The sequence below is a fragment of the Carettochelys insculpta genome, chromosome 22, assembly GCF_033958435.1.
Source record: "Carettochelys insculpta isolate YL-2023 chromosome 22, ASM3395843v1, whole genome shotgun sequence".
Lineage (NCBI taxonomy): Eukaryota > Metazoa > Chordata > Testudines > Carettochelyidae > Carettochelys > Carettochelys insculpta.
In genome coordinates, this window is record NC_134158.1 from 2,355,943 (window position 1) to 2,381,561 (window position 25,619).

Consider the following 25,619-nt stretch of genomic DNA (forward strand, 5'->3'; position numbering starts at 1 on the left):
ATGCTCCAGATCCCACCAACCAGGAGACCCCCGCAACAGAGGAGGGTGGGCTGGAGGGGGCTAGGCTAGGTCAGCCGAGTCACGAGATTGGCTTCCAGCGGTGGGATTGGCGGAGAGAGACCCTCCCAGTGCAATGAAAAAACCCCCCCAGTCCAATAAAGGCAAGGAGAGACCTCAGGGGAGGTCTTGATGCACAAAGGGAAGATTTTCTGACGTGCCCTGGAGCCTAAGAGAATGCCTTGGCCTTATTTTAAACAGTCCAGCTGCTGCACGATGGTCCCTCCGAGCCTGGCAGCGGCTGCCTGCCCCCCCAAAGCCCAGGCAGAAGCAAACAGTTTGCGCCTGGCCTGTGTTTGCCCTGGCCCAGACCCAGCTGCTCCTTGGCCAGGGGAGCGCGAACCATTTGTCCAGCTGAGAGCCACCACACCACACTGGAAATTGTGGGTGTAAGGGAACCACTTGGCAGCTCCCCACACCCAGCACCAGAAGAGGCAGGGTGCCGATTCCACGGCTTCAACCCAGAGGGAGCAAACTGCTAGGGAGGTGGCGCTGACCCGGAAATCGGTTACGTTTGGACGGCCCGGGCTGCTGTAAGCGGTGACATCACGCCGGGTCAGAGAGAAGCCCTCTCAGGACTGCCCGGACCCCGTCCTAGATGCCCCCGGCCAGGACTGTGGGAGCTGGACAGGACACGATGGGAAGGGCGAATGCCAAGGGATCGATCAGCGCCTGGTTAGCCCAGGAATATTGCGCTGACGTGGAGCACAGGCCAGAGACCCCGATAAAGCGCTAGAAACACTAACCAGCCCCCCGGGGAAACACTTCTTTCTTCTCCCATCAGCCAGTTCCCCAGCCCGGCTTTGAAAACAGGGCTCACCGGCATTTGACGAGCTTGGAGCAGCAGCATGAGCGAAGCTTGCCTGGTGCCCAAATCCAAGCGGAGGCGGGGGTGGTAAGTAAAGCGCCCCTTGCAAACGGCTGCGGGGACGGCTAGTCCCCCAGCGACGCCCCAGCAGGGTCCTGGGGTTACAAGAACAGATGGGCACCGCCCTGCTTGGCTCCGGGTGCAAATATGAAGAGAGCTCCACACCAAGCACCCAACACACCGGTTCACCCCGGCAGGCCCGGAAGCGACGTGGAGATTCAGACTGAGACCCGAACACGAGTCAATATCCCACATGAAGCCCGAGCAGAGCAGGCGGACAGGCCGGAGGTGTCCATGGCCACCTGTGTCGACTGGCCGTCCGCATGTTTAGACGAATGTGTCGGGGATGGTCTAGATGGCATTGGGTCCTGCCGGGAGAGCAGGTGACTGGACGCCATGACCTCTCGGGGTCCCTTCCCGTTCTAGTGCTCCCCAGGCGGTGGCATTTCCCACCCAGGTCTGTAGCACGTGAGATGAGGATGAGACAGCGAGCAGAGGAGAAGCGAGCCCCCAGAAAGCACAGCAAGGAGCTGCCAGACACTCACTACGCATGCAACAGATGCAGCAAGGACGGTCACTCTCGTGTGGGCCTTCACAGTCACAGTCGACGCTGCAAATGATGATCCCGAATGGAACTACAAAGGGCGCGATCCATAGTCTACGTAGACTGAAGGATGCCTGCTCCTATGTGTAGCATGGCCGCAGCCCACCCAGAGGGGTGAGCGGCTCCTCGGCACACCGAGAGGACAGAGGGCAGCGCTCCCAGGCGAGGCTGCGTCGGCCAGGGCTCCGGAGAGCGAACCGCGCTGCAGGAGGCAGCGGCCAATGGCCGGTCAGAGCTTTCTGAGACACAACAATCAAGTCTCGTCCCAACAACCTTCCCGCTACTCTTTCCCACCCACGCGCGGAATGCGTTTGTGTGCAGCACCCCTGGAAACACAACACCCAGCAGCGGGCTCCCTGCTAACCGGCTGGGCGGCCGTAGCCTCTCCTCCGGGCGGTCCCTGGTCGCAACACACAAACCCTGCCTCCGGCTCCGTCCCAGGCAGGCGGCTTCACTCTCTGCCTTGAGAGCCGCCCCCGCCCGGCCTGACTAGTCAGAGCCCTTGGGCGGTCTCTGCCCCGCGTGGGTGCGCTGGTGGGAGATCAGGTAGGTGCTGCGAGTGAAGGTCTTCCCGCACTGGGGGCAGCGGTAGGGCCGCTCGCCGGTGTGGGTGCGCTGGTGGATGAGCAGGTCCGAGCGCAGGCAGAAGCCCTTGCCGCAGGTAGGGCAGAGGTAGGGCCGCTCGCCCGTGTGGGTGCGCTGGTGCTTTCGGAAGTGGGAGCGGTCGCTGAAGCTTTTTGCGCAGGTCAGGCACACGTAGGGCCTCTCCCCCGTGTGGGTGCGGTGGTGCGTGACCAGGTAGGAGCGCCGCCGGAAGCTCTTCCCGCAGTCGGGACACTGGTAGGGCATCTCCCCCGTGTGGGTGCGCTGGTGGGTGTTGAAGTGGGACTTGTCGCTGAAGCTTTTCCCGCAGGTGGGGCACTGGTAGGGCCTCTCCCCCGTGTGGCTGCGCTGGTGGATGACCAGGTACGAGTTCCGGCTGAAGCTCTTCTCGCACCGGGGGCACTTGTAGGGCTTCTCGCCCGTGTGGATCCGCTGGTGGGTCTTGAACTGCGACCGGTCGCCGAAGGACTTCCCGCAGGTGGGGCACTGGTAGGGCCTCTCCCCCGTGTGGGTGCGGTGGTGGATGAGCAGGTGGGAGCTCTGGCTGAAGCCCTTCCCGCACTGGGCGCACTGGTAGGGCCGCTCGCCCGTGTGGGTGCGCTGGTGGGAGGTGAGCAGGTGGTACTGGGGGAAGCTCTTCCCACAGTCCGTGCAGATGTAGGACTTCTGCCCCAAGTGGGTTCTCTGGTGGAGGTTGAGCTCCGAGCTCCGGCTGAAGCTCTTCTCGCAGTCCGGGCACTTGTAGGGGTTTGCGCCCATGTGGATTTTCTGGTGAATGATGAGCATGGATCTCCAGCGGAAGCTCTTCCCGCACTCCCCGCAGGGGAAGGGCCCCTCTCCTGTGGGGATCTGCGGCTGAGCAATACCTTTAGCTTCCCCTATCCTTCTGCTCCTCGGAGCAGCTTTACCCCGTCTGCCCCTTGGCTGGTTCCTCTGCTGCCTTTCACGGGCTTTTGCCAGCTCAGGCCTCTGGGGGACATCCCCTTCACCTCCTCCTGACACCTTCTGGCGTAATTCCACCTGCGGCTGCAGATTCACCTGGTTGTTCTCGCTCAGCATCCCATTCCCTGCGGGGACAGAGAAAGAATCCAATTGGGGATCAGTCCCGGAGCCGAGAAGAGAACAGAACGGCAGAAAGGGGTACGGCACAGGGCAGGGGAAGAGGGATACACGCCAACAACTACAGGGACCAGCAACATCTGGGGCTTCTGCGGAGGAGAGAGAGTGTCAGGGACCGATTCCACCTGCCCAGCCCGTGTGACTCCTGAGCAGGGTTACACAGAACCAGCGAGACTGCGCCAGGGCCCTCCGGTTTGGGAATCAACCCAGCTGCCGCCTTACCTGCGGGGGTGTTTCTGGGGATGCCTTTCGCCCCGTAAGCCCGGAGATCAGGGACCCACGGGTGAGAACCACATTCCAGCCGGGAGAGCATGTCCCGTTTGGAGACGGGAAGTCCTGCTTGGGGGAGCAAGCGAACAGGTGTCAGAGAGGGCGGCCGTGGCAGGCGGCCTCTGCAAACACAACGAGACGCCCCGTGGCACCCCACGGCCTAACAGATTTCTTGGCTACGCCTGACCAAGCGGGGCTTTGCCCACAAAAGCTCACGCTCCAAAGAGGCCGTTGGTCCAGCAGGTGCCCCAGGACTTCTCGCTGCCCAGGGAACGAGGGTTGCTGCAATTCACAACGGTCTGTGCTGCGACTTCCAGACCCAACCCCCGCAAAAGGCTCCTTCCTCCTCCCACCCTGACTGGACTGGACGGGACTATAGAGCCCATCAGGCTGTGGTTGCTCTGCTCAGGAGCTGGGCGGCTTTGGAATCGCTCCTGAGAGGCCAAACAAGCGCTCAGCTTCCAGGGAACACCGGTCCGAGGGACGAGCAAGTCTCTTCCCCCTGCCGCCGACACATACGTACACACGCGCCCCTCCACAAGACAAGCCGGAGCAGGAAAACCAGAAGGGCTGGTTTAGAACTCAACCCCACGTAAGCCAAACGGAGTCTCTCTGCAGACTGCACGGGGTGGATGGAAGGTTTCTCCTGTCGACCCACCGAGCAGGGAGGGAGGTTAAGATAGCAAGGGGAGGCCTCCTCCCGCTGCATGTCTACAACACACGTCAAGCTGGGCCATTACAACGTTTTCAGTGTGGACGCGGCCACAGGGGGCCCCAAGGAATAAGCTCAGCAAACGGGTGGAGGGATAGGTCACCATGTCCCTTAATCACTGTGTCGCTTAGTAGGCGGCAGGTTTGAAACAAGCAGAAGGAGGCAGTTCTTCTTACAATGCCGCGTCGGCCTGTGGAATCCTTGCAGAGGGTGTTGTGAAGGCCAGGACTTCAACCGGGTTCAAGAGAGAGTGAGATTAATGCCAGGAGGACAGCTCGTAAGAATTTAAATGGGGGTTGGTCCTGCTTTGGGCAGGAGGATGAACTCAACGACCTCCTGAGGTCCCTTCCAGCCCTGGGATTCTATGATACGGACGGACGCACTGGGTCAGACCAAAGGTCCACCTAGCCCAAGCCAGATGCCGCAGAGGGCGTGAACAGAACAGTTCATCGCTCAAAGTGCCCCCTCTCCTCGCATCCACGTCCAGCCTCTGACAAACGGAGGCGAGGACGCCATCCCTACCTAACAGCCACTGATGGCCCTAACCTCCACAAAAGCATCTAGTTCTTTCCCGAAGCCCCGTCTGGGAGTTTCGGCAGATCCACAACCTCAAGGCGAGTCAGCAACGTGACGCTGCTGCAAGAAACCAAATGCAGCGTCAGGTTGCCTCAATAGGGGCATACCTGTAAGTTACACGCGGTGAGAATACGGCTCTGTTCGGCCCTCGGCAGGAGCACGGTGTCCAGTTCAGGTCACCGACGTAGAGAAAGCACGTACGCAAAGCATCCCCAGGCGAGCGACGGAGCTAGGCAAAGGGACGGAAGGCAGCCAAACGAGCAAAGGCTGAAGGAACTGGGTACGGTTAGTTTGGAACAGAGGGGATTATGGGCAGGGACACAACAGCGCTCTTCAAATGCTTGAAAAGCTGCTATGAAAACGCTGGAGAGAAGTTGTTCTGTTTGGCCACAGAGGGCGGCAGAAGAGGCGGTGGGTGCAAATTACAGCAGAGCAAATCAAGATTCAATCTCAGCAAAACGTCCTAGCTGTAAGAGCAGCAGGACACTGGGACAGAGGCCTTGGGAGGTCGGAAGCTCCTTCCCTGGAGGTCTTCCAAAGGAGGCTGGAGCCATCCGGCTGTGATGGGAGGGTTCAGACCCAACAAACCCTGCATGCTGGCAGGTTACACGAGATGACCCTGTGATCCTTTCTAGCCCCCTGGTTCCAGGGTTAGGCTGGGAGCTCTTTGGGGTGGACAGGCCAGGCTCAGTCAGGCAGCAATCCCTGCCTGGGGCCCTTACGTGCTGCCTGAATAGAAGTAGCCAAGAAAGGCCTCCTAGGGTTGCAGAGCTCTTCTGATTTGCCAACCTGGATAACAATTTTTGGCCCTCTGTGCTTTATATATTGAGTCAGTTCTGGTCCGGCTACAACCTGAAGAAGTGGTGGGTCTGTCCCACGAAAGCTCATCGCCTAATAAATTATTTTGTTAGTCTTTAAAGTGCTACTGGACTGCTTTTTTGTTTTGACAGGAACAGACAATGAGTCCGTGCCACCTGAGAGCCTTGGTTATGGGAGGTTATGGCCAGGAATGTTACAGCAGGACCAAGCACCATCTAGACCATTCCCGATAGGGGTCCATCTAACCTGTTCTTAAATATCTCCAGTGATGGAGGTTCCACAACGTCCCCAGGCATTTTATCCCAGTGTTTAACCACCCTGACAGGAAGATTTTCCTAATGTCCAACCTAAACCTCCCTTGCTGCAGTTTAAGCCCGTTGCCTCTTGTTCTATTCTCAGAGGCCAAGGAGGACAAGTTTTCTCCCTCCTCCTTGTAATACCCTCGTACGGACTTGAGAGCTGCTATTATGCACGCGCCCCCACACCGACTTCTCTTTTCCAAACTAAACCAGCCCAGAGTTTTCCAATCATCTCTCACAGGTCATGTTTTCCAGACCTTTAATTATTCGAGTTGCTCTTCTCTGGCCCCTCTTCAATTTCTCCCCATCCTTCCTAAAACGCGGTGCCCGGAACTGGACACAATACCCCAGCTGAGGCCGAATTAGCACAGAGGAGAGCGGAAGAATGACTTCTCGTGTCTTGCTCGCAACATGCCTGCCCATGCGTCCCAGAATCAGGTTTGGTTTCTTTGCAACGGCGTCACGCTGCTGACTCGTAGCTCAGCTTGTGGTCCCCTGTGCAGTACTCCTTCCTAAGCAGTCCCGTCCCAAGCACGGAGGTGCCCTAGTGCTCTGCCATTGGGACGGGATGCTCTTTGCTGTCTTCTCAGTGGCTCTAGTACTACAATCTGAAATCCGGAGGGCCATGAAGAACCATGCACAGAAGCAGATCCAGGCACTCCACACAGACACACACACACACACTTTCTAATAGTCCAGGGGACAGGAAGCCTTACCCAGCGAGGTCACCATCTCGTAATTCTCCTGCATGACGGCCCAGTAAAACGCTCGCTGGCTCAGGTCGAGCAGACCCCACTCCTCCTCGGTGAAATACACAGCTACCTCCTCAAAGGTCACCGGCCCCGCCGCAGCCATGCCTCCTCCCTTCCCTCCAGGGGATGGGACCACCTGGACTCGGATGCTGTTCTGCCGCCTGTCAGGGTGAGACGGACAATGGACGACGTTTCAGGAGGGTCTTTAATCCATTTTGCACCAGGCTCTCTCTCGGCAGGTCCATTCTAGATTCTGCCACATGGGGAAATGGTTCTGCAAAGAGTTCCAAAGCCAGTCCCGCACCCCAAAAATCCGTGCTCAGTTTGTGCAGGGCTGAGCCCTGCCCGCTCTAGCCCTGGTCGTTCAGAGCCCCGGCACCTCTAGGAAGGTAAATGAATCGCTTGAGCCCCAGGCACCTCTTTCGCGACCAAACATTGCCCTAAATCCATTTCATCTCTCTCGCTACATCCTCTGGGATTCCCAGACGCTCAGCCTGCACCACCGGCATTCAGATCTCGGTATCGTTTATTCAGATGCTGGAACACGGCCTTCGAAACCTACCTGGAGGCACCTTGGCCCGGGCGCTTCATGCCAGGGCAGGTGCCGCCTCTCACACCAGGGCTAATCCGACAGAGATCTTGGTAACCCCTCTGCGTAGCAAATTTAAGCCAACAGGGAAACTCACCTATTCCCCCTTTTCCTCTGTTCTCTCCCTGCTCTATAAACCCTGGGTTCTACTTGCCAGCTCCCCTGGTTCCCAAAAACGGGTTCACAAGGGTGTTGTAGGGGGTCCGTGAAAGAAAATAAAAGATAAATAACAATGATCATAGAACACAAGTTTTAAATAAACTGCAATGTTATGACCAGGCAATTATTATTTTTGTATTAAATATCTTCCACAAACGTTACGAACTGCTGCCTGAAAATCAATGTTGCGGTTTCCTTTTCCACAGTGGCTGGAACTGGCTCTGATGGGGTCTGCGAATGGTTTGGAGGGGTCGGCACTAGTGAAAGGATTGGGAACCAGGGGTCTACGGCAGTAAGAGGAGGAAGCGCGTCTTACCCAGGACAGCTCCTGACCATTACTTAGTCTTTAAGGCGCCTGTTACTTGGGAAGCTACAGCCTAACCCGGCGAGCCCCCCGTGACACAACCCAGACACCAGTAAGTGCGCGCCAGGCCCGAGCTGAACGTGGTACACGACTCCTCCAAATGCCCCAGTGCGTGCGCACGATGGCGAGTCACCAACCCTCGTACCCGAGCAGCGCCAAAGGGCTCCTTCGCGGTCACCGGGCTGAGCGTGCAGGAGCTGGCAGGTGTCCACGCCGTGCACCGTTTCTCACCAGAGCGTGTAACACGCCGGAGGGCGCGGTGACCCCTCCTCGCGCACGGGGCGAGGGCTTGTGCCCTCCCGAGCCCCCCAGTGGGCCCTGAGAGTTGCCAGCTGGAGCAGCCCGGGGTCACCGGGCACTGGGGGCCTGTCTGTCACCAGCCAAGGGTCAGGGTCTCCCCCGGCTGAAACTGGGCAGCGAAACAGCCGCTTTGGGGGCCCCCCAGACTCCGCTCCCCTCAGGGCAGCACAGCCCCCAGCCCCCCGCCCCTGAGAGCAGCACAGCCCCCTGCCCCCCAGCCCCCCCGGGGCAGCACAGCCCCCTGCCCCCCAGCCCCTGCCCCCCAGCCCCCGCCCCCCCAGGCAGCACAGCCCCCGGCAACACAGACCCCAGACTCCGCCCCCGCAGGCAGCACAGGCCCCAGCCCCTGCGCCCCTGAGAGCAGCACCCCCACCTCCCGGGGCAGCACAGCCCCCAGCCCCCCCTTTCCTCCTGGGGCAGCGCAGCCCCCGCCCCCCAGACTCCGCCCCTCCCAGGCAGCACAGCCCCCGGCCCCCCAGCTCCTCCTGGGGCAGCGCAGCCCCCCCGCCCCCCAGCCTCCACCCCCCCGGGGCAGCGCAGCTCCCCGCCCCCCAGCTCCTCCTGGGGCAGCGCAGCCCCCCCACGCCCCCGGGGCAGCGCAGCCCCCCGCCCCCTTACCTGGCGGCGGCGGCTCCCGGCGGGCGGGGCGGGGCGCGCTGGGGGGCGCGGACCGGAGCGGGCGGGGGGCGCTGGGGGTCGGACCGGACCGGGCGGGCTCCGGGCGCAGCAGGCGGCGGCGGCGGCGCTGCTGACCCGGGAAGTCCAACCCCGGATCTGCGGGCGCTGCCGGAGCCGCGACCCGACCCCGCCCCGCTCCCCCCGGGGCGCAGGGAAGGGCCGGGCCGGGCCGGGAGGGGGCCACTTAAACCGGACACAACACAACACAACACACAACGGCACAGGCAGCGCACACACAGCACCCACGCAGCACACATCACAGCACACACAACACAGCACAGCGCAGCACAGCACACACACAACACAACACACAACACACACGCAGCACACACCACAGCGCAGCACAGCACACACGGAACACACACAGCACAGCACAGCGCAGCGCAGCACACACGGAACACACACAACACAACACAGCACACAACCCAGCACAGCACAGCACAGCACAGCACAGCAGACACGGAACACACGCAGCACACACCACAGCGCAGCGCACACCACAGCACACACACAACCCAGCACAGCACAGCACGCACGGAACACACACAACACAACACAGCACACAACACAACACAGCACACACGGAACACACACACAGCACACAACACAACACAGCCACAGTGCAGCACACATGGAACACACACACAGCACACACCACAGCACACCACACACGGAACACACACACAGCACAGCACACACGGAACACACGCAGCACAGCACACACCACAGCACAGCACACACGGAACGCACGCAGCACAGCACAGCACACAACCCAGCACAACACAGCACACAACACAACACAGCACACACGGAACACACACACAACACAGCACAGCACACATGGAACACACATAGCACACATGGAACACACACAGCACACAACACAACACAGCACAGCACACACGGAACACACACACAGCACACAGCACACACGGAACACACAACACAGCACACACAGAACACACACACGGCACACACGGAACATGCAACACACGTGCGGAACGCACAGCACACATGGAACACACACAGCACACACGGAACACACAACACAGCACACACGGAACACACACACAGCACACGTGCGGAACACGCAGCACACGTGCGGAACACACAGCACACACGGAACACACACAGCACACAACACAACACAGCACACACGGAACACACACACAGCACACAACACAACACAGCCACAGTGCAGCACACATGGAACACACACACAGCACACACCACAGCACACCACACACGGAACACACACACAGCACAGCACACACGGAACACACGCAGCACAGCACACACCACAGCACAGCACACACGGAACACACGCAGCACAGCACAGCACACAACCCAGCACAACACAGCACACAACACAACACAGCACACACGGAACACACACACAACACAGCACAGCACACATGGAACACACACAGCACACACGGAACGCACACAGCACACAGCACAGCACACATGGAACACACACAGCACACATGGAACACACACAGCACACAACACAACACAGCACAGCACACACGGAACACACACACAGCACACAGCACACACGGAACACACAACACAGCACACACAGAACACACACACGGCACACACGGAACACGCAACACACGTGCGGAGCGCACAGCACACACGGAACACACACAGCACACAGCACACACGGAACACACAACACAGCACACACAGAACACACACACAGCACACACGGAACACGCAGCACACGTGCGGAACGCACAGCACACACGGAACACACGCACAGCACACATGGAACACACAGCACACGTGCGCATGGCACAGCGCGTGTGGGACGCACAGCACAGGCGGTACACAGCATACACTGCACATGGGGTACGCACACAGCGCCCAGGGAACCAAGCAAGTATCCTGTACACACACAACGCACGCGGAGCGCACACAACACCGGTGTGTACACACAGCACACATGCCCGCACTGGCATCCCCAGCGCCCCGCGTGTGAGACACCCGCAGCCTCCCAGCCCTCACCCTCGGCTCGGCTCCGCTGGCCTGGCCTGGCCGGGCCTCCCTCTGCACGGGAAATGCAGCTTCGCTCCTGGTGAGCCGCTGTTTACGGTTAGGCTCCGGCTCAGGGCTCTCAGTGCTCCACCCGCCGCTCGGCGGGGTCGGCCTTTCCCGGGGGGCCTGGGACCCCCCGGCCGGACAAGAGCAAATCATACGCGATATCATTATCCAGTGCTGAGCCTGGAGAGCGGCAAGTCTCCTGAGCAGCCAGCTGCTGCGACCTGCCCCGCACGGGCCACCTTCGCTTTCCTCCCGGCAGCCGGAAGGGATTTCGTAGGCCCCAGGTGCGAGCAGGAGGAAAGCTCGGAGGCCGGGAGGTGCAAATATCCACCCCCCGGTCCCTCAGAGAAGGGGAAGACGTCCCAGGGAGAAGGCAGCGTTTAGTCCTGCAGGCCGAGCGAGCCATGCGGGCAGGACCAACCGAGGAGGAAAACCCGAAGCGTGTAACCTCCAGGAGGCGAAAGCCAATTCGGTCATCTCCGATCCCCGGGGAGGTCCGCAGCCGCCTTCAGGCTCTCTGCACAGGGGGTGCAGTGGAGAATGCTGTGGCAGTCACCTCTCAGGGAAGGGATCAGAAGACGACCCCACCGGCTGGAAGGCCTGGGATGCGTCGTGCCAGGGAGGGCAGTCTTACGCCCACCACCCTCCAGAGAGGGCGACGGGTGGTGGTGGTCGGGGACTGCCTCCTAAGAGGGACAGAGTCGTCCATTTACCATCCAGACCTAGACTGTTGGCTGCTCACCAGGAGCTAGAATCCAGGGTGTGATAGAGAGACATCCAAACCTCAACAAACCTGCGGCTTCTTACCCCTTCCTGCTTCTCCACGTAGGAACCAACCAGCGCCCTAGAGTGGATCGCTGCGGATTACGTAACTTGGGGAAGGAAGACCAAGGAATAGGGAGCGGAAGTTCTCTCTCTCCGGACATCTGAACAAGGATTTGGAATTCCTCCTACTGGTCTTGCTGGCATGGTGCAGACAGAGCTTGTCAGACACGTGTGCCATCAAACCAAACCAAACCAGCACCCACGGAGCAAGGTAAAGACAAACTATTTTATTAGGTGAAGAGCTTCCGTGGGACAGACCCACTTCTTCAGCCCAGAGCCAGACCAGAACACACTCGAGAGGGCCAAAAGTGGTCATCAAGGTTGACAAATCAGAAAAATGGCGATCGTTGTTGGCCAGGTAATTGCTGCCTCTGTTCAACCCACGTGTTAATGTGTCTGATTTGAATATGAGTGTTTGCGCGGAACATTCTCTCTATAGGACGGTCGTTAAAGTCGCTTTCCTCCAGAGCACAAACTCTCAGGGCTTTAAGAGCACGGCCCACGCCCTTACAGCGCTGGCTGACAGGCTTGTGTATCTGGGGCTGTTTGACGTCTGCTCTGTCTCCATTCATTCTTTGGCGAAGAGCGTTTGCAGTCTGTGCTACAGTCAACGTTTGCGGCCATCGCTGGCACGTGATGGCATATATGACGTGAGTTGAGGAACAGGAGGGAATGTTGGGAATGAACGTTCGTATTCAGATTGAACCCGTTAACGCGTGGCTTGAACAGGGATGGCAATTCGCTGGCCCATGACAAGGACTCTTTTCCAGACTTTGATGTTCGATCTAACGCTTAACTTGCCTCCCTCTCTCGCGCTTCTATCTGCTTTGCCAACAATGATAACAATTTGAGATGTCAACCTTGGTAACAGTTTTTGGCCCCCTGTGCTCTATCTATTGAGTCTGTTCTGGGAGGGCTGTAGATCTGAAGAAGTGGGTCTGTCCCACGAAAGCTCGTCACCTAATAAATTAGTTTGTTACTCTTTAAAGTGCTACAGGATGGCTGATTTGTTCTGATCAATTACAGATTAACAGGGCGATCTCTCTGGTCCTCTCTGCATGCTGGGGCCGGTTTGTTTTCCTTCCTTTGGCAGTCAAAGACCCTCATGCTAGGAAGTGCTGGAACAAATGCTAGCCCAATTAGTGCCTAGGCGCTAATTACAGACAGAAGAAACCCTCCACAAAGAGTTTGGTATAAGTGATCGGACAAACATCACGTAGGAACTCAGTGGCCGAAGCAGGAGGCAAAACCAGACCTCCCAGCTGGTACCACAAGTCCAGCCGCTCCCACTGCTGGCCCCTTAAGGTCCGACTTCCGCAATGAGAAAAGGCGGCACTCCCAGAGCTGCCTTCTTCACTTCCCACCCAATTCCCGTCCTGAACAGCCCCAGCCTGAGCAGCGAGCGAGGCAGGGGGCTTGGGAAACATAACGGTGCTTGTGAAATGCACGTGGGGCTTGAGCCTGGGACCTCAGCAGCCACTAGGGCAGTGCTAGAAGCCAGCCGGCTAAGGGGGTGGGGGGTCGTGAGTGGGTTCGTAAGTGGAAACGATGTGTTATTGGACGGCTGGTAGACGACTCCATGTTGGAAGGCCAGACTCCATTTTGAAAGGCACCTGATGACACCCGCGTAGCGGAGAACTGGCTCCGTCCGGCTCCGACCGGATTTTCCCGCCCCTGACTGGATTTGCCCGCCACCAGCTCCTGGCCGTTCTTCGACCTCCGAAGTTGCGCGCGCAGGGCTGTCAATCATGGCCTTTCCCGCCGCCGAGCCAAGACAAGCCCCGCCCCATCAGTCCCACTCGGTCGCGCTCTCCCCTCCCCACACAGTGATCCCGCCTCGCCCTCCCCCTGCTCAGTGGTGCTGGGTTCAGGGGCTGCCGCCCGGCACGACTGGCAGCGCAACCGCTCCCCATTTTCCTACGCGTTAATTGCCCCTCGAGCCAGGTGTCTGTGTTTTTAATTGGCCTTGGGGTGAGACGCTGCCCGGCGAGGGAGATGGGATTGGCCGAGGCGGCGCCTCTGAGACGGGGACAACCGGGGTTCCCCGTTTGCTCCTTCGCCCCCGCGGCAACAAGGGTCATCAGAGCTAGAGACCGGCTTGGCTGGGCCCTGGGCCACCCCGGGGGGTGTCTCGGCTCTGGAAGGGGTGGGGCCTCTCTTGGAAGGGGCGGGGCTAGGGGCAGCCAGCTTTCGCCAACATCTCCCCCTCCCAGCCCTCAGGACCACCGTAGGACCAGGCCTTGGGGCTCCCGCCACAGCGCAATCCAGAGCCTGGACTCACCTGTGGGTGGCCCATTAGCCAGGGGCCTGGCTTTTGGGAAGGGGTGAACTTCCAGGCCGTGTGGGAGCCGGCCCCACCCAGGCACGGTGCCACCCAGGAGCCGGTGCTGGACCTGAATTGCATTTGTGACCAAGCGTTCCCCATGAGCCATGCGCTTGGGCGGCCGCGGGGCAGAAATTCAGCCGAGTGCCTGCCGGCAGGTTTTGCATCTCCTCTCGGTGGTGCACAGTCGCATGGGCCTCAGCGTGCGTAAAATTATTCCACACGCGGATGGAAAAGGTTAGAAGGAACTCTGGGCCTCTCTGGAGGGTCTGACAATCCGTTCCAGGGTGAAAGTTAGGGCCCAAGCCACGGCCCAGAAACGCAGCTTTCCTGGGCCTTATTGGACACGGAGCCTTCCCGCGGCCACCTGGGGTGGGGAGGGTGTTAGGCCTTGTGGTACAGGAGCACCTCAAGGCACTGATAACAGGCCCCCCATTGTGCCACGCAGACCCCGAGAAGGTCCCTGCCCCAGGCAGGATTATGACCCCCCCTTGTATGTCATGCCAGGAAACTGAGGCACGTATGGACTGAGGGGCCTGAAGCAATAGGGGGAGGCAGACTAGCCACCTTTTTCTGAAAATACATTTCTCGGTCAAGCCAAATAGCCTCACTCACCCAGCCAAACAGCCACACTCACCCAGCCAAATAGCCACACGTGGCTAATGGCTGATGTGCTGGACCCCACGGAGTAAGGGCGGGCTTGTGATTAGTGACTTCTGGGGGAGGACTGGCTCTGGGGGAAGCAGGCGCTGGGGTGTGGATGTACACTCCTGAAAGTGGGGCAGGAAGGTTTGCCTGCACGCTCTTTGTGACCACCTCTGCATCAGGACTGAGGTATGTAACCGAATTACCAAGTCCTTCCAGCCCCTGGGCCATTAGGGGTTGGGGACCCCTTCTGAAAATCCTTGGTCCCAGTAGCATCCTTACGGGCAGCACCGCCGCCCAGGTGTGTGTTAGAGACCGTCCCTGCTGCCGGCGTATTCCTCCATCAACCACATGACTTGAGAGTTTCATTGTTTCCACACTTTTTACCAGAGAACTCCTTTTACTTTCTTTTAATTAAAAAGCAAACAAACAAAGAACACCTCATAGCCCTGGGAGTCATTTTTTTGCTAACATTTGCTACTTACACCACTACCCACCAGCTCTCCAACCTCGTCCAGCTTGTACGGGGACCGTCCCGCCTGCTGAGCTAGTCAGAAAATCTGCCCCCTCCGTGCGGCTGCTGAGACCCCTCGCCCCACTAAGCGCCCCCCCGGCTCCCCGTTACAGCAGCTAGTGGCTCTAAGCCGCGCAGCGGCAGGGTTAGGCCTCAGGAGCCCTAGAGAATCCACACCCCACGCTTGAGCTCAGCAGCAAGGAGCAGAGCTTAGACTTCCCGGGGGGCCTCCAGAGCTCAGGGGAGTTAGGCGCTCATAAGCACGGGCTCAACCCTGCCGGCTACGGATGTGCGAGCCTCGGTGCCTGAAATTCGCTCAAGTCGGTGGGGGGCCGGGTGGCTCCTTCGGCCCATTGTTACGTGCACCCGCCCAGCTCTGCTAAATACCGCCCAGCCCACCTGGGCGTTTCCAATGCTGTGGGCGCTGAGAAGGCCTGCTCCCCGCCGCCTGGGCGCAAGGCCGTCTCCCAGCCGGCGCCAGCACCCGAGCTCGGCACAGACCAACACGGGTCCCAGAGGCACCGCACGGGCCGAGCCGCTGAGCCGCGGCCCACGGCAGCTGCCCGGGAGGCCCAGGTGCTGTCCGGTGGTTTTATCTTGGGGGACAGGGCAGCAGCCCCCCTCTTCCTGCTGAAACCCAACACGCTCCAGAGCTTCCAGCACGCAGAGACGCAGGGAGGAGGCAGCCTTGGCTCACCTGCTCTCGGGGGTCACCCCTCACGCTCTCCCCAGCCAAAGGGTTTGGGCCTCGCTGCCCCTCCGCCAAGGGCCAGCTGGACGGCCTCCGGCATCAGCAGGGCCCCTCTCCTCCCCTGGGTCACGGCGAAAAGACAAGGGCTCTTTGCGACTGCCCGACACAGAGCGGCGGAGCCCCGCCCCACGAGACAAGCGGCTCACGCCAAGGCCGAGGCCGGGAGGGAGCGACGTTCCCCGCACCGCTTCCTGAGCGGCCTCCGTTACCGGTGAGACAAGAGGAAGGGGCAGGAAGGCGGCAGGAAGGCAAACGGACTCCCGCCAGCTGAGGCGAGAGGACTACCCAGACGGGGAGGTGCCGGGGGAGGCAGGCGACTCAGACGCCGCGTTACCCCCGGCTCAAGCGCCCAGGGAGGAAACCAAAGCGGCAGGTGTCTCCCCCGGGCGGGCGGCTGCGCGCCCCGGAGGCCAGGCCTAGGCCGGGCACTCATCGCGCTGCTCCCCGGCGTGGGTGCGGTGGTGCCGGAGGAGGTCGGAGCTGCGGCAGAAGCTCTTCCCGCACTGGGCGCAGGCGTAGGGCCGCTCGCCGGTGTGGGTGCGCTGGTGGGTGAGGAGGTTGGAGCTCTGGCTGAAGCTCTTGCCGCAGCGGGCGCAGGCGTAGGGGCGCTCACCGGTGTGGACGCGGTGGTGGGCGATGAGGGTGGAGCTCTCGGCGAAGCTCTTGCCGCAGTCGGGGCAGGCGTAGGGGCGCTCGCCGGTGTGGGTGCGCCGGTGGCAGACCAGGGTGGAGCTGTCCACGAAGGTCTTGCCGCAGTGGGGGCAGGGGTAGGGGCGCTCGCCGGTGTGGGTGCGCTGGTGCCGCACGAGGGAGGAGCCGTCGTTGAAGGCCTTCCCGCACTGGGAGCACCGGTAGCGCTTCTCGCCGGTGTGGGTGCGCCGGTGGCGCAGCAGGGTGGAGCTCTCGCCAAAGCGCTTCCCGCACTCGCCGCAGGCGAAGGGCTTCTCGCCGGTGTGGGTGCGCCGGTGGCGCAGCAGGGCCGAGCTCCAGACAAAGTGCTTCCCGCAGTCCCGGCAGGCGAAGGGCAGGTCGCCCCCGTGCACCCGCTGGTGCTGCACGAAGTAGGAGCTGTCGCTGAAGCTCTTGCCGCACTCGGCGCAGACGTAGGGCCGCTCGCCGGTGTGGGTCTTCCGGTGCCGGGCGTGGGTGGAGCGGATGCTGAAGCACTTCCCGCACTCCTCGCACCGGTAGGGCTTCTCGCCGGTGTGCACGCGCCGGTGCTTGACCAGGGTGGAGCCGTGGCTGAAGCGGCGCCCGCAGGCCTGGCAGACGTAGGGCTTCTCGCCCGTGTGGATGCGCCGGTGCGCGATGAGCGCCGAGTTCTGGTTGAAGCTGCTCCCGCACTCGGGGCACCGGTAGGGCCGCTCCCCCGTGTGGATGCGCCGGTGGATGAGCAGGGCCGAGCTGCTGCCGAAGCTTTTCCCGCAGTCCTGGCACTGGTAGGGCCGCGCCCCGGCCTCCTTGAGCCGGCCGACACCTCTGCCCAGCTGGGAGGTCCTGCCCTGCGGGGAAGGGTCCCCTGCAGCTCCTCCTGATTCCACCCCAGGCGGTCCCACCGGCTGCGGACCTTCCTGCAGAGAGATCTCCTCTTGGCCCTTGCTGGTTCTCCCCTCACCTGCTGGGGCAGAGAGAGAGAGACGGAGAGTTACTCCCTGTGCCGGGGGACAGAAACCCCAATGGCGACCGGGTAGAAAAACCAGGAGACGGTTCCTTGGCCACAAACCGTCCTTCCTGCCACCCTGGCAGAAGCACCGGATTCCTCACCTGCGCAGACATCCCTCGGGAGCTCCGTGGCCTCGCAGACCTGCAGAGCCGGGGCCCACGGCTCCTCGCTCAGCTCCATCCAGCAGGTCGCGTTGGGCGCGGGGACAAGAAACCCTGCCTGGGGGGAAGAGAAGAGAAGAGAAGAGAAGAGAAGCGGTCAGGCCTGGCGCGGCAGCCAGAGACCAGGAGGGTGAAGAGAGAGACGCTGTTTTCTCCGGGCTGGGACACCGGGAGCGTCGGCGGCCTGCTGGGGGAAGCGAGTGTCACTAGCACAGGTTCACGGATTCCAAGGCCAGGTGCTAGTCCAGCCTGTCGTGCGACGGGCGAGACCAGCTCCAGACTATCCCTGGAGCGCAGACCTCCCAGGGAAACGGCCAGGCTTGAGGATAAAACGGCGGTGCCGGCGCACGCACCGTGACCCCGGACGAACTGTGCCGGTGAGGAACCGCTCTCCCTGGCAAGGGGGACGCCTTATGCCTAGCCGGGTCTAGCCTCAGTTGCCAGTGGCTGGAACACGTGAGACCCTTTTCTGCTGGAGGGCAGAGCTCACGGTTAAACCCCAGGGACGTTCCCCGGGGAGGTACTCATAGACTGCGGCCAAGTTACCGCATCTCCTTCTCTTCGTCAAGCTAACCAGGAGCGGCTCCTGGAGTCTCTCCTGACAGGTGGGCTTTGTTCATACTTCAGACTCTCTTGTGGCTCTTCTCTGACCCCTCTCCAATGCATCAACATCCTTCTCAGCTGTGGGCGCCCGAGCGGGACGCAGACACCCCATTCTCCGCATAACACAGAACCGGAGAACGCTAGAACTGGAAGGGACCTCCAGAGCTCAGCAAGTCCAGTCCTTGACCTCATGACAGGACCCAGCAAGATCTAGATCACCCCTGCTAGGTATTTATCTGACCTGCTCTTACACATCTTCAACGACGGAGATCCCACCACCTCCCTGGGCAATTTATTCCAGTGTTGAACCACCCTGACAGTTAGGAACTTTTTCCTAATGTCCAACCTAAACCTCCCTTGCTGCAGTTTAAGCCCCTTGCTCCTTGTCCTGTCCTCAGAGGTTAAGGGGAATATTTTTCTCTCTCCTCCTTGTAGCACCGTTCCAGGTGCTTAAAGCTGCTGTCGTCTCCCCTCTCAGGGGTCTCTTCCCCAAACTGAACAAACCCAGTTCTTTCAATCTTCTCTCATAGGTATATTTTCTAGCCCCTTAATCATTTGAGTTGCCCTACTCTAGGCTTGCTCCAACTTCTCCACATCCTTCCCAAAATGGGGGGCCCCGAACTGGCCACAACACTCCAGCTGAGGCCTAACCAGAGCAGGAGGAGGGGAAGAGTGACGTTGTGGTGCCCCTCGACCCGTTTCCGCAGTACTTTTTGCTCGGGAGTCCCTTCCCGTTTTGCTCCTCCCTGAGCGCTTGGAGTTTGTCCCCGTTGAACTGCATCCTGTTTTCCCCAGGCCGTTTCTCCCCTCGGTCCCGATCATCCCGAGTTCTGACCCTCTCCTCCAGAGCAGTCGCAACCCCTCCCAGCCTGTCCTCACCTGCAGACTTGACAAGCCGTTATTTAAATCACCGAGGAAGCTACTGTACAGAGCTGGGCCGAGAAACGATCCCTGGGGAAGGCCACTTGTTATACCCTTCCAACATCAGAGCAACGGGAGGTTGAAACGGGCACATGCCTACGATATGAAAGTGCAAACGAGAGGCGCCGAAGCCAGGCTGGGCGATGTCTGAATGAAACCACTCGACCTTCACCTCACCTGGTGAGACGTTTCATTGGGATGGAAAACCCGGGCAGCGGCAATTGTTTCACCCAGCCCTAACCCCCGGGGTGTCCTGGAACGTCCTGGCGAGCGGAAGGAGCAGTCACTCTTGACGCCACGCACAGGGCTTGGAACAGGTGCTGTATGCGGAGAGGCTAAAAAGATCGGGACTTTTCAGTTTAGAAAAGAGGGGGAACGTGACAGAGGTGCATAAAATGACGACAGGCGCGGAGAGGGTGAATAAGGAGAAGTTATTTACTTGTGCCCGTCATACGAAAACTAGAGGACACCAGATGGAATTAATGGGTAGCAGGTTTAAAACTAATAAAAGAAAGTTCTTCTTCACTCAGTGCATAGTTAACCTGTGGAACTCCTCGCCAGAGGAGACGGCGCAGGCCAGGACTGTAACAGAATTTAAGAAAGAGCTGGATAAATTCCTGGAGGTTAGGTCCATAAGAGGCTATTAGCCAAGGGTAGGAATGGTGTCCCTGGCCTCTGATTGTCAGAGCCTGGAGAGGGACAGCAGGCAACAAATTGCTTGATCGTGTCTTCAGTCCCCCCCGCCTGGGGCACCCGGCACTGGCCGCTCTCGGCTGACGGGACGCTGGGCTGGATGGACCTTTGGCCTGACCCCGTGTGGCCGCTCTTGCGTACTTATGTCCTTACGCTCCCGCGCTCTCTGGGGTTCATCCCCCGGAAAACTAAGGGGGCTAGAGACGGGCCCGGAGCAGAACCCACGCCAGCTGCTGCGGGGACCCCACAGCGTGTAGCCCCAGTGGGGACAGGAACCCTTCCCCGTCACGGCCCTGTAGTCTGAGCCGGGTGCAGGAGAGCCGCCGAAAGACACAGGCACGTCCAAGCGGCGAGCGCCCCTCACTCCGTGAGCCGGGGTCTGCTCCCCGGGCAGCCCCTTCCCGCAGAGAGCCACACACAGGGCTAAGGGGGCACGGGGGGCGCACGAGGCGCCCGCGCCCGGAGACGCCTTCAGAGTCTGCCAGGCTGTGGGGCAGAGTTAGGGACCCACTGACGCGCCTGCTGGGAGACATTTCCCGGATGCGGGAGAAACCGGCCCCCCCGGCCACAGAGCCCCGAGCACGACCCCGCTGCACCAGGCTGGTCTCCCAGCGGGGGGGGGGGGAGGTCCCTAAGGTGCCCCCCCGCTGACCGAGCCCCACGTCCATCCCCCGAGGGGTGCAGGCAGCGAGTCACCCGGGCGCACCGCCTCCCCACCCGGGCACGGGCTCCCGGCAGCGGGGCGGGGCGCACCCCACTCGCACCCCGCTCCCACCACCCCCACCGCGACCCGGCCCTGCACTGCGACCTACTGAGGGGTGGCGGTGCGGGGGGGAACAAAAGCTCCAGCCCCACAGTGCGCGGCCCCGGCGTGTGCCCCCCCCGTCCCCCCCCCCAGAAAGGGAGTCCCCGGGACCAGCGCGGGGCCGCGGAGGCGCTGGGGGGGTCCCCCGGCAGCACGGCCCCCCCGCAGCCCCTCCCCCGGGGAACCCCCCCGGCAGAAATGCCCTCGCCCCCTCGGGTACCCCCCCGAAGCCCCCCCCCCCGGCGCAGCAATGCCCCCGCCCCCCCCGGGGAACCCCCCCGAAGCCCCCCCCCGCGCAGCAATGCCCCCGCCCCCCCGGGGAACCCCCCCCCCGCGCAGCAATGCCCCCGCCGCCCCGGGAACCCCCCCGAAGCCCCCCCCCCGCGCAGCAATGCCCCCGCCCCCCCCGGGGAACCCCCCCGCAGCCCCTCTCCCGGGGAACCCCCCCGCCCCCCCCGGAACCCCTCCCCCCGCGCAGCAATGGCCCCGCCCCCCCGGAACCCCCGCGCAGCCCCCCCCCCCGCGGAGCCCCCCCCGGGAACTCCCCGCCCCGGGCAGCGCGGGGGGGGGCAGAGTCACTTCCCGGCCCTGCGCCCCGCTCCCGGGCTCCCCCCTCACCTGGCGGCGGCTCGCGGCGGGGGGAAGGGGAGGACCGGGCCCGGGAGCGGCGGTGACCGAGAAGCTCCGCCCCGGATCCGCCCCGCCCCCGCCGCGGCCCGGCCGGGCCCCTCCCCCCAGTGCGGCGCGGGGACCTGCGCCAGCCCCCGCCGGGGAATTCGGGGGGAAGTGGGGAGTCCCCGGCGGGGCCCCCCGCCTGCCCCCCGCCCGGCTGGCGCCGCCCCCCTCCCCAGCACCCCGCTCCCCCCAGCCGGCTGGCCCTGCCCCCCCCTCCCCAGCACCCCAATCCCCCAACGCGGCTGGCGCCACCCCCCTCCCCAGCACCCCAATCCCCCCACCCGGCTGGCCCTGCCCCCCTCTCCCCCAGCACCCCGATCCCCTAACCCGGCTGGCCGTCCCCTCCCCCAGGCACCCCACTTTCCCAAATCCATCTGGCCCTGCCCCCCCAGCACCCCGATCCCCAACCCATCTGGCCCTGCCCCCCTCTCCCCCAGACACCCCACTTCCCCCCAACCCAGTTGGCCCCTCCCCCCTCCCCCAGGCACCTCGCTTTCCCCAAGCCAGCTGGCCCTGCCCCCCCTAGCACCCTGATCCCCCAACGTGGCTGGCCGTGTCCCCCTCTCCCCACACCCCAATCCCCCAACCTGGCTGGCCCTGTCCCCACTCCCCCAATCCCCCAACCTGGCTGGCCCTGTCCCCACTCCCCCAGCACCCCGCTCCCCCAGCCGGCTGGCCCTGCCCCCCCTCCCCAGCACCCCAATCCCCCCACCCGGCTGGCCCTGCCCCCCTCTCCCCCAGCACCCCGCTCCCCCAGCCCGACTGGCCCTGACCCCTCTCCCTTAGCACCCCGCTCTCCCCAACCCGGCTGGCCCCGCCCTCCCCTCCCCCAGGCACCCTGCTTTCCCAAACCCATCTGGCCCTGCCCCCCCAGCACCCCGATCCCCTAACCCACGTGGTTTGAACCGGGATGGGAATTTTCTGAGTCACTATAGGGGCTCGTCTGCATACTTGGCTTAATCTAATTCTTGACCTTCCCCCCCCCGACCCCTCCGCTCTCTGATTTGCTCACCTTGATCATTTTTTCTGATTTGTGCTCCTTGATTACTGTCTTTGGGTCTCTGTGCCTTAAATATTGAGTCTGTTCTGGTCTGGCTCTGGTCTGAAGAAGTGGGTCTGTCCCATAAAAGCTCATCACCTAATAAATTATTTTGCTAGTCTTTAAAGTGTTACTTGACCGCTTTTTGTTTTCCTTGAACTGTGTCTCTTGAGTTTCATTTTGGCATTTGCAACCACTAGACTGCGGTCTGAGTCCATATCTGCTCCTTGGAACGTTCAGCACTGCGGTACTGGTGTTACCCATCTTCTTATTGAGAGCGTATCCACCATCTCCTTGGACTTCCCGCTGGTGGATCCCCATGTCCACTTCCTACAGCCCTTTTGTTTCAATAAACATATGGAGATATACCGATCTCCTAGACGGGAAAGGACCTTGACAGGTCATCGAGTCCAGTCGCCTGCCTTCACAGCAGGACTAAGCACTATCCCGGACCACTGAATGGTCCCCTCAGGGATTGAGCTCACAACGCTGGGTTTAGCTCTAACCCCTGAGCTATCCCTCCCTGCATCCCTGAATCTTGTGTTGCAGAATACGATCTCATGCTCCATAGCAAACAAATAGTTTCTCGCCTCGTTCGTTTCTTTCTCCATATCCAAACCTTCTCACGACTCTCTCCCAACCTTCGTTATCCGTTCTGACCTTCGCATTTCAATCTCCTCTGATGATCAACGCATCTCTCTTCAGTATGTCCTTCAGAGTCTTTGTCAGGTCTTTCTCAAGTAGCTCGATCTCTTCTCCCATGCTGTCCGACGTGGGCGCATACACCTGAAGGACCGAGACGTTGAATGATTTGGCTTCGACTCTCGCTACCGTCATTCTCGTGCTCACTGCTTTGTATCCCAACAATGCCTCTCTAGCTCTTTGGCTAAGACCAAATCCGACTCCTGCCTCATGCTTCACTTTCTTCCCTGACCAACTTACTTTATAACTGCACGTCTCTCCCAATGCCATCCAACGCATCTCTGCCAGTCCAAGTATATCGCATCGATATCTCTCCATCTCCTTTTGAGGTAGCTCTAACATTCTAGTCACCTACAGCGTTCAGACGTGCCATGTTCCGATTGATAGCGTATGAGTTAGTTGTAGTTTTTTTTCAGTAGCCAACTTAAGGACCCAGCCCCGATTGCTCAATTGGTGCTACGGACCTGGTTTATCTGTGCGATGTCCGAGCCAGCATCGTTTATCAGTTAGTGGTAATGGTGTCAGATTTAATTCATATTGTTGTTTTACGATTGGCACATGGACACTCTTCTGAGCAACCTTCCTCCTTTATCCAGGTTTGGGACTGGCATGGAAACCTGGGAGGCTTCATGGTGACACCATCCAAGAAAGTGAATATGGCAGTGCCTGGAGTGGGCCCTAAGATGGCTGTGCCCATAGCACCTCCTGTACCGCCATGTGACCCCCCCCACCCAGATGTCCTCTCTTTGGGAGGGGAGCCGGAGCTTCCCTGTGTGCATATTCCAGGTGGTGGTGTAGGCATGATTTACCACGTGGGGGCTCAGCAGCCAATCCCACATTTAACCTGGGGGGGAAGCTAGATGGAAGAAACCATTATTTAAATAAAATACTCAAGGTGTTAATTACAAATACGTAATCAAAACAGCCAAAATAGCCCCAATACTGCATATTTATATTTTGGATATATTTATTATGTTTTTTTCACAACTTCTAGCCACAGTTCATAGAATCATGGAATCATAGAACACTAGGACTGGAAGGGACCTCGAGAGGCCATTGAGTCCAGCCCCCTGCCCCAATGGCAGGACCAAGTACTGTCTAAACCATCCCTGACAGACATCTGTCTAACCTGTTCTGAAATATCTCCAGCGATGGAGATTCCACAAGCTCCCTTGGCAATTTATTTCAGTATTTGACCACCCTGAACTTTTTTTTTTTGTTGCCAGGACAACAAAGGCCATGGTGACAGTTGCCATGGCAATGCCAGCATGGTCCAGGATGGGATGATCTAAGTGGCAGCACCACCAGCCCCACAGCATACAGCACTGGTGTGTCATTAGGATGCCAGCTTTGGTTGGTCGAATTCCTGGAGGTGTCCTCACATGACATAATCCTTCCTTCATCCTGATTCCTTTATTCCTGGAACCCCTGAGCCGTTGTGGGGGGTTGGCACCCCTTTGTCAAACATGCCGCGTTCCCCAAAGTAATATACAAGATCTATTATTATATTATATACTATATTATATATTATAAAACTATTGTAAAAAAAACCCTCCACCATGAAGCCTCTAGGGGTTCCATGCCAGGCTCAAGCCTGGATGGAGGAGGAGGGTTGGTCAGATGAGTAACAATACGCTGACCGTGAAACAACAATACGAATGAACTCTGATGGCAGTAGGACTAACTAATAAAAGATACCATCTCGGACAGTGCCTGGATAAACAAGGTCTGCGTCACCAATCGAGCAATCAGGGTTGGGTCGATAAGTTGGATACCGAAAGAAAATTACAACTAACACATATGCTATCCATTGGGACGTTGGAACACTGTGGGTGACTGGAAAATTAGAGCTGCTTTGGAAAGAGATGGAGAGATACTGATGCGATATACTTGGACTGGCAGAGATGCGTTGGATGGCACAGGGAGAGATGTGTGGTTACAAAGCCATTTGGTCAGGGAACAAAATGAAACATGAGGCAGGTGTCAGAGTCCTTCTTAGCAACAGAGCTAGAGGAGCATTGTTCAGATACAAACTGGTGAGTGTGAGAAGGATGGTAACGAGATTCAAAGCAAAACCGTTCAACATCTCAGTCATTTAGGTGTATGCACCCAGGTGGAACAGTATGGAGGAAGAGACTGAACCATCTATAAAGAGCTGACCAAGACGCTGGAGGAGATACCGAAGAGAGATGTGTTGATCATCGGAGGACGTTGGAACACAAAGGTCGGAACAGATAACCAAGGTCGGGAGAGAATCATGACAAGGTTTGGATACGGAGAAAGAAATTAACTAGTCGAGAAAGTACTAGAGTTTGCTATGGAGCATGAGATGATGACCTGCAACGTCAGATTCCAACAAAAGGACTGTAAGAAGAGGATATGGAAGCGAATAACGGGAAGTCCAAGAACACGATAGAGATGATCTTGATAAGAAGAAGATGGAAAGTTCAGCACTGTTGTACTGATGTTACCCAAGGAGTG

At 59.9% G+C, this 25,619-nt stretch overlaps 2 protein-coding genes across 9 annotated transcripts in view; both read right to left on the reverse strand.

The window, feature by feature from the left end:
* Positions 1-8,833, reverse strand: part of LOC142024612 (uncharacterized) — a 74,491-nt gene extending 65,658 nt beyond the window's left edge. The window contains exons 1-5 of the mRNA XM_075016748.1: positions 8,710-8,833; positions 6,644-6,840; positions 3,474-3,590; positions 2,020-3,199; positions 477-588 (exon numbers count right to left, since the gene is read on the reverse strand). Coding sequence (XP_074872849.1) covers positions 477-588; positions 2,020-3,199; positions 3,474-3,590; positions 6,644-6,782 — 1,548 coding nt within the window. The 5' untranslated portion in view covers positions 6,783-6,840; positions 8,710-8,833. The remainder of the gene's footprint in view (positions 1-476; positions 589-2,019; positions 3,200-3,473; positions 3,591-6,643; positions 6,841-8,709) is intronic.
* Positions 8,834-15,011: 6,178 nt separating this feature from the next.
* Positions 15,012-21,431, reverse strand: LOC142024848 (uncharacterized). Of its 8 annotated transcripts, none has more exons than XM_075017132.1 (4): positions 21,341-21,366; positions 19,402-19,559; positions 17,641-17,758; positions 15,012-17,494 (listed from the first exon to the last, which is right to left on the reverse strand). In XM_075017132.1, exons 3-4 carry the CDS (start codon positions 17,717-17,719, stop codon positions 16,293-16,295), a joined length of 1,281 nt encoding a protein of 426 aa, XP_074873233.1. In that variant the 5' UTR covers positions 17,720-17,758; positions 19,402-19,559; positions 21,341-21,366; the 3' UTR covers positions 15,012-16,292. The 8 variants fall into 8 exon arrangements, with proteins under 8 accessions (XP_074873233.1, XP_074873230.1, XP_074873226.1 ...); XM_075017129.1 differs by having other exon boundaries at positions 19,183-19,559; positions 21,341-21,362; XM_075017125.1 differs by lacking the exon at positions 21,341-21,366 and adding an exon at positions 19,664-20,435 and having other exon boundaries at positions 15,012-17,491.
* Positions 21,432-25,619: the final 4,188 nt, after the last annotated feature.